At 41.6% G+C, this 8,733-nt stretch overlaps 1 protein-coding gene across 1 annotated transcript; it reads left to right on the forward strand.

Annotated features, from left to right (window-relative positions):
- The first annotated feature begins 6,423 nt into the window (after positions 1–6,423).
- Positions 6,424–8,733, forward strand: LOC116403417. The gene is made up of 2 exons (XM_031884553.1): positions 6,424–7,609; positions 7,859–8,733. The coding sequence occupies exons 1-2, from the start codon at positions 6,424–6,426 to the stop codon at positions 8,731–8,733; spliced, it is 2,061 nt and encodes a 686-aa protein (XP_031740413.1).

Below are 8,733 nucleotides of genomic sequence, written 5' to 3' on the forward strand. Positions count from 1 at the left end.
ATCCTTGTTATATTATGATATTAACTTTTCAAAAAAAAAAAAGATAATGCAATTCAACTTTAGATAGAAACATGATTCAAATTTTCATTTCAAGAAAATACAAGGGGACAGAACTCAAGGATTATGTGGATCACAAAACTTGAATTACTAGAATCTAAATTTCCATATGTTAGATATCATCAGAAGCAGTTAGACCAAAAGTTAATTATCAATATGTTAGTTCACAGGAACTGCATAATCAAGCACATAAACATCCACATTGTCATTCATTGTAGGCAGCTTTGATACACAAAAAATATGGATATTTTCAGAAGTTCAAGCATACACAAAAAACATATCCTTGTCAGAAAATAGCCAACTAAGAAAGAGAAGTTCAAGATTTATATACAAAGTGCAGCTGCAAAAGGACAAGCAAGATGCCAGAATCTATATATATATGCAGTCGGATATTAATTGGCAAGTACTAACAGCAAAGGTACCAAAATAAAACTGTATCAATTTATCTTGTCTAAAACTAAACAGTATATGTAAATCTTGCAAACAAACAAGTTTTTTGAATCAAAACTGTCAAAAGATTTTGATTCAAGTGATAAGTGGATTGTGATCTTTTGTGTCACCCATCCATTCCTCCTGTTTTAACCATTTAAATCAATAAATAATTTTATGTTCAAACATAAGTTGGACAACCTTTGTTAAAGAACTGCTTCCCAAAACAAATAGCATTAACCACCCTTTTTTAATTCAACACATGGGAATAGAGATCGAATCTCTAATTTTTTGGTCTAAGGTACCTTTCCTAAACTTGTCGAATTCCATTTTCTACACCAACTTTAATTCGACCTCCCACGAATTCTCTTCTTCTAAGGATTAACTTTTCTCTAAGGCTCTGCACTCTACTAAAAAGCCTTGATCTTCTTCCCCCCAATGTTTTCATAAACTTCTTAAGACAGACCTTGGCCTTGGTTAGGCTCGGATCTCCTTGGATTATCACCTTCTTCCCCTGATATGTAAATGTTAACATCAGATTCTTCCAATTCACTCCAGTCGTTCCCAAGGAATACAATCACTGCATTCCAAGTATGGCAACTACCCTCCCAACTTCAAGGATAAAAACTCATTCACTACCTTCTAGTCTCCCAGCATTAACTCAACATCTTCACAAATTACCTTCCCTTTGACTACAGTGCCCGAGCCCAAAATGACTCCATAATTTGACGTTTCTCTTGTACTCAGTTACAACTCTTTCACTATTTTTTTCTGAAATGAAATTGCGTGTGACTCCACAATCAATTAGTATTATAGCCACCTTCCCTTGTATCATCTCTTTTACCTTCATTTTCCCTAGGTTGGATAATCCCACCACATAATTAATGGATAATTCCACCATCATTTGACTCTCCTCTACGATCTCAGGGGCATTCAATTCTTTCTGATCAATTCCTCCTTCTTCAATAATTTCATACTCCTCGCCTTCTTCCTTCACAACAATCATTCGCAATTCCCTTTGCTCTTTCATCTTGCATTTGTGGTCATGAGAATATTTCTCATTACAGGAAAGCACAATCCCTTCTTTCTAGATTGAAATTCAGCATCAAATAAGCGCTTCGTCTGTCCCTCTTTCCGTACTTCCTCTTTTGTTGTTCCTCGTAGAGTAATAGTTCTCATCGGCCAATTCATTCCTCCTTTACTTTCTTCTGTATTCGCAATGGTATTAGCCTTGGTGCTATTATGGGAGTTTATCACCTTTTCTCCAGAATATCCAAAAAGATTTGCTTCCTGACGTATATCTTCCTTGTTCTCTACCTTTTGCGCAATTCGTATCATTTGTGCTAATCCCTTCGACTCACATAAATCCATCTCGCCTAGATCCACAGTTTCAATCCGACATAAATGTCTCTTTACCACCTTCTCTAATAGGTCCGACAAAGGAGCTACGCACTTATCGAATAAATTTTGATATTCCTTTATCGTTGTCTTTTGTTGAATTTGCAAGAACCTTACATACAACGATTCCTCCTAACGGATCGAAATCGCACCAATAATCTTTCCTTCATATTCACCCAATCTACAAAGTTCTCTCGTTCTTCTTGAGAACGGTAAAAGTTCAATGCTAGTCCCTCAAAACTAATAGTGGATACAGTCATTTTCTCAAATTCAGTAAGTTTATGAATGTTCAAATACCTCTCTACGCAAAACAGCCAAGAATCGGGATCATCTCCATTGAATATCGACATCTCCACCTTCTTAAACTTATTGCAGTCACTATTACTTTCATCATCTATTTTCTTTCCTTCCTTCCCTGTTTCGTTCTCCCATCTTGGTCACCCTTCGCCTTCGTCCACATTCTTCGTCGATGAATTGTGCATTGTTGTCGATTCCATAATTCGTAACATCATCTGATTCTACCTCTCCATATTTTTGGATATTTTGGCCAACGTCTTTTCGATCACCAGTATCTTACTAATCTCTTTCTTAATGTCTTGTATTTCCTGGTCAAACGTCTCCATCTCTTCGATCCGAGTCTGAACCATTTGCATTCTTCTTGCCCGAGATCAATGCTCTGATACCAATTTGATGGAAACCACTCTTGGAATGAAATTGCTACTATATTATTAATGATAGAATAGGAATGAAATCCTAATTACATTATGAAATCCCACTCCTGTTATCCTCTCTCTCAAGGAAGAATAGAAATTCACTTTCTCAAACAAAACCTAACTTTCCCGCCCACGATTACTTTTTATTTATACTAACAATAAGGTAACTAACCCTCACATGCTATTCATGTGCACGTGATATATTTTTTTTAATTTCTTTGTCCCTCTTCCGCTGTACAGATGTAATATAGGGGTCTATCAGATTCCTCCTCTTTTCAAAGCCTCCAATCAAACTCAATGCTAAGTTTGACTGCTCCCTTCAGAGTGACGACCCTCATTTTCCCCCTTCCGTGGTTTGGGGAGGATTCCTCCTCTTTTTAAAGCCCTCAATCAAACTTGATGCTATGTTTAGAACGCTAAGAATAGGTGGTCTAGTTTTGGTTAGGCCAAAAGTGAAATTTTCCCCCAAAAGCACTAATAGTTAGGGAACTCAACACATTCTACTTGACTTATTCGACTTGACTCTCTAATTTTTATGAGCTTTTTTCAATGCATATTGCATATGTTTTTTTATAGTTGTTGATTGTCTCACATTTTTATGGTTTGCATTTACAAGCCTCTTTTTTCTTTCTTTGGTATGAAATATGGTAATAGGCCTTGCTAGAACCGGTGGGGTAATCTCTCTATGGTTCTACACTTAGTTTCAAAGTTTGATTACTCCCTTCGAAGTGACAACAAGCCTCGTTTTCCCCTATTGTGGATCAGAGAGGATTCCTCCTCTTTTCAAAGCCCTCAATCAAACTCAATGCTAAGTTTAACTGCTCCATTCGAAGTGACAACAAGCCTTGTTTTCCCCTATTGTGGATCAGAGAGAATTCCTCCTCTTTTCAAAGCCCTCAATCAAACTCAATTAGAGTAAAAAAGGAAAAATTTTCATCTCGGGCGCGTGTACCTCACACGCGTCTCTCTAGGATTTCCAAGTTCTCTCACTCGGGTGGTGAAGGAGGCGAACGGCTGGTGAGTGCTGCGGTCAGCAAGGGATCAAATTCGAAGGTAATTCGTTCGGTTTTGGCAGATTGAATGTGAAAACTAATGTCATTTGGTATCCATTTCGAAATTGATTACAATTGATCAATTGAACCATTACGAATGATATTCGTTTTGATTCGGGAGAATTAACGTCTGTCTAGAAATTGTTTAAATCGATTTCCAAGCTGAATTGATTTGAACTATCTTGAAAGTATTGCGTGTGGTACGAATCGATTTATTGGCTATCAGTTCTGGGTTTGAAGACCGTGATTTAATTCACTCGCTGAAGGGATCTCACATGAATCTCCTCGGTTGAATTTCAATTCTTTTTGAGTTCATTCGTGTTCCCAGATTGGGCCGAAAAGATCATCACGGGTGTTGGGTTGATGTCCTAAGCATGAAACGATGAAGAAATTATCCAGTGACATTGAGGAGGTGAAGAAACTGTGATGTCAAGCCTTCAACGCGTACATGATATGGCGGCGAACGACCGAAGGGCGGCGACTGCAAAGGCTGACCTAATTTCTGTGAGGAAGAAATGGTCGGACATGAGTGGACCCGAACCGGTTTACGTGAACCGTGAAACATATAAAAACTAAAATACAGGAAATGGACCGAGCGGAGATGGTCCCATGAAGATTGTTGGCCCAAATGTGGGCCGATTGTTTTGAATGAAAACGTGATGAAGCCAGTGAGCCGGTAAAGGGGCTGAAGCCGAATGGTGTGGACACATTTACGAATGGAATTGGTCATGGATTTCTGGTTGATGGGCCATCGTTGAATGATGGGCCGCCCATCTCACTCGAAACTGGATCTCACAGAAGGAGTGCTTACCTGCTGGTGCTTCAAGTGTTCAGCATGTTGGGCAAATTGCAACAGCCGAAGGATATGGACCTGGGCTGGATGCTATTGCAAGTGCCCCAAAGATTGGGCCGGTTGATGGGCATTTGAATGATGGGCCAGCCATTAGAGAATCGTTTGGTATTAATTCAAATGGTGGGCCGCCTGTTTCGATTCGTGGGCATGAGGTGCAGGCAAAAATTCATGGGCTTCCTTATTTGGCTCAACAAGAGGTTTCTCTATGACCTATACACCTCTGACTACCGTGGGAGAGAAAATTGTGGTGACCCCGTTTGAAGAAGTTATTAGTCAAGGAGTTAGAGTGTGGGAGAACTCCCTCGTCAGCCAATTAATTGATGCAAAATTGTTGTATCTAGTCATCTATCGTCTTATAGAGAAGATTTGGGGTAGAATTGAAATGCCAACAATTACTCTGATGGAGAATGGGCTCATCTGCTTTCAATTCAAACATCTGAAGTCGATAGAGTGGATCTTATCCCGTGGCCCATGGCACCTTGGAGGCAAACCTATGCTCCTCCGCAAATGGACTCCAGGTATAGTTCCTGAATCCTTTGTCTTTGATTCAGTTCATGTTTTGATAAAGTTAGGGAGGATTCCGTTGGAGCTATGGACGGATGCTGGTTTGGCTGTGGTAGCGAGTGCAATAGGAAAACCTCTTTCAGTTGATCTTGCTACTAAAGAGAGGCGTCGTCTTTCTTATGCCCGTATATGTGTGGAATTGAATGTGGACAGTATTATGCCTGCCGAAGTAACAGTCAACCTTAGAGGAGAGGAATTTATTGTAACTGTCACTTATGAGTGGAAACCGAAAAAATGTAACTTGTGTCGATCTTTTGGACACTCGCAGAACACCTGCCCTAAGAAAAGAGGCAATGAAGATAGTAAAAAGGAAGCTGCAAGTAAAGAGGTTCCTGTTAAAGAGGTTGTTCCTACTAAAGAGGTGGTTCCAATTTGTGGGGAGTATGAAGATGTTGTGTTGGAATCCTTCCAACACATGGAAGAAGGAGAAATTATTACCCATAAACTGCCTGAAAAGGTGGAGGTAAATTGGGAGGAATTTACCCCAGTTGACAGGAAAAATAGGGGAATGATCTCTATTTGGGACAGAGGGAAAAGGGCGGAAGTGAGTATCACTAACTCCTTTAACAACCTCATGGAGGTGGATAAAGGAGATAAATGGCCTTTATCTATAGTGGATGCCTCCCCTCCTCCCTTACGAGTAGATGACTCTTCTATGGTCCTTTTGAGTACTGCAGGTGATGTAATTCCTATGGAGAGGCGGCTCCCATACGACCTCATGGTTAGTTGGTGTACGTGGAACGTGCGGGGCCTTAATAGCCCTATAAAGTGTAGAGCGGTGAAGGACTTCTTAGCTGTGTCTACGGTGGGTTTCTGTTGCATCCTGGAGACTAGAGTTCGAGAGGAGAACTTTGTCTCGATATCTAGAAGATTTGTGATTCGTGGGGGTTCATTAGTAACTACAGCGATAGTGGAGCAGGTCGAATGTGGATTATGTGGAAACGTAACAGTTTTGTGTTCACGACTAACGAGGTTGTCGACCAGTTTATTTTTGGTGTAATAACAGATTTGATCTCTGGGGAGAAGGTAGAGGTTCTGTGTGTGTATGCCTATAATAGTAACATCGAGAGACGTGTTTTATGGAGGCAAATGGCTGAGATCTCTGCTGGTTGGAGAGGACCGGGTATGGTCTTGGGTGATTTTAACACCATCAGACTCCAGTCTGAAGCATTCGGGGGTGCTCCGAACGTGGGGGATATGGAGGAGTTTGACATGGCTATTCGAGAGGCGGACCTTGTTGAACACGCGGTCCAGGGGAACTGGTTTACTTGGACTAGTAAGATACATGGTCGGGTTTGATGAGAAGAGACTTGATCGTATCCTAGTGAATGATGAGGGGCTTAGTACATGGCCTAACATGAGGGTTAACGTCCTCCCGTGGGGTATTTCTGATCATTCTCCCATACTTGTCTATCCCAGTAATCAGCGAAGCCAACAAGTGGTCTCTTTTCGTTTCTTTAACCATTGGGTTCAAGAAGCGTCCTTTATGGATGTTGTGTCCTCTGCTTGGACCAAAGATACTAGAGTTTCTCCAATTGTGAATATTGTGAGGAACTTAAGAAATCTCAAGTCGATTCTTCGCAGACATTTTGGTAGGCATATCCGGACCATCAGTGAGGATGTTCGTCTTGCCAATGATACCATGGACCGAGCTGAAAGAGAGATGGAGACGAACTCTCTGTCGGAGGAGGCGAGTAATCACGCGAGCTTAGCCACGGTAAACTTTTGGAAAGCGGTTAGAGTGGAGGAAGCCGCTATGCGTCAGAAGTCGCGAACCAGATGGTTGAAGCTAGATGACCAGAATACTGCCTTTTTTCATCGATCTGTTCGATCAAGGCAGAGCAGCAATGCTTTGAGATCAGTTATTGACCCAGATGGAAATCGGTTGACTAACCATGATCAGGTGACTCAGGTGGTAGTGAATTATTTCAAAGATAGTCTGGGTTCTCAGAATATTAGCTATGGAGAGCTCTCTACTAGTATTGAGGAGATTGTTCAGTTTAGATGGACTGAGGAGTGTTGTCAGGCCCTCCAGTCGCCTATTGGCAGGGAGGAAGTGAGACGTGTTCTGTTCTCCATGGATGGTGGAAAGGCTCCAGGCCCTGATGGGTATTCAGTTGGCTTCTTCAAAGGAGCTTGGACGGTGGTTGGAGAGGGTTTCTGTGATGTCGTCTTACACTTCTTTGAGACCAATTACTTCCCTCAAGGGGTGAATACGACTGCTATTACACTTATTCCTAAAAGGAATGGTGCTGATCGATTGGAGGATTTCAGCCCTATATCTTGTTGCAGCGTTATTTATAAGTGCATTTCAAGAATATTGGCAGATAGGCTTCGTGTGTGGCTTCCTTCTTTTGTTAGTGGAAATCAGCCAGCTTTCATCCCTGGGAGGAGTATTATTGACAATATTCTTCTTTGTCAGGAGCTTGTAGGGGCATACCATTTGCACAGAGGTAAACCTCGGTGCACTATGAAGGTTGACCTCCAAAAAGCTTATGATTATGTTAATTGGGATTTCCTCTTTGGCCTGCTGATTGCCATAGGTACGCCTTTAAGATTTGTGAGTTGGGTTCGAGCGTGTGTGACCTCTCTGATGTTCTCCATTATGATTAATGGATCGTTGGAAGGTTTTTTCCATGGGAGGAAAGGACTTAGACAAGGTGACCTTTTATCCCCGTTCTTATTTGTGATGGTCATGGAGGTGCTTTCTCGCATGTTGAACAGCCTACCTCAGAATTTTCAATTCCACTAGTTTTGTGAGAAGGTCAGATTAACTCATCTTACTTTTGTAGATGACCTGATGATCTTTTGTACTGCTGATAATCATTCTATGAGTTTCATAAAAGAGACTATTAAGAGGTTTGGTGAGCTTTCGGGACTGTTTGCTAATCTTGCTAAAAGCTTAATTTTTCTTGTGGGGGTTAATAGTTCGAAAGCCTCTCGGCTTGCTGCTAACATGGGTTTTTCCATTGGTCATCTCCCTGTTCGTTATCTTGGGCTTCCTCTCCTCTCTAGAAGATTGCGGAGCTCTGATTGTGATCCCCTTATTCAGCGTATTACCAGTCGTATTCGGTCTTGGTCTGCTAGAGTGTTATCTTTTGCAGGTAGACTTCAGCTTGTTCGCTCAGTCCTTAGGAGCCTTCAGGTTTATTGGGCTAGTGTGTTCATGCTTCCTATGAAAGTCCACAGAGACGTTGATAAGATCTTGAGGGCTTATTTGTGGAGAGGTAACGAGGAGGGAAGAGGTGGTGCTAAAGTTGCCTGGGATGAGGTTTGTCTTCCTTTTGATGAAGGAGGTCTTGATATTCGCGATGGATCTTCTTGGAATATAGCAAGCACGTTGAAGATATTATGGTTGCTACTTGTTAAATCTGGTAGTTTATGGGTTGCTTGGGTGGAATCTTATATCCTTAAAGGGAGATCGCTCTTGGAGATCGATGCTGGGGTGAGTCGATCTTGGTGCTTTAGGGAAATCTTGCGTAAGCGGGATATCCTTAAAGATCATGTTAAGATGGAGGTGGGCAATGGAAGGAAGTGTAGAGTGTGGTTGGTTCCATGGATTCAGGGTGGGCCGATTATCCAGCAGTTTGGGGAGAGGGTGATCTATGATGCAGGTAGTCGGTGGGATGCGAGGCTGGTGGATTTCATGGGTCGGGATGGTGATTGA

The sequence above is a fragment of the Cucumis sativus genome, chromosome 4 (genome assembly GCF_000004075.3).
Source record: "Cucumis sativus cultivar 9930 chromosome 4, Cucumber_9930_V3, whole genome shotgun sequence".
Taxonomy (NCBI): domain Eukaryota; kingdom Viridiplantae; phylum Streptophyta; class Magnoliopsida; order Cucurbitales; family Cucurbitaceae; genus Cucumis; species Cucumis sativus.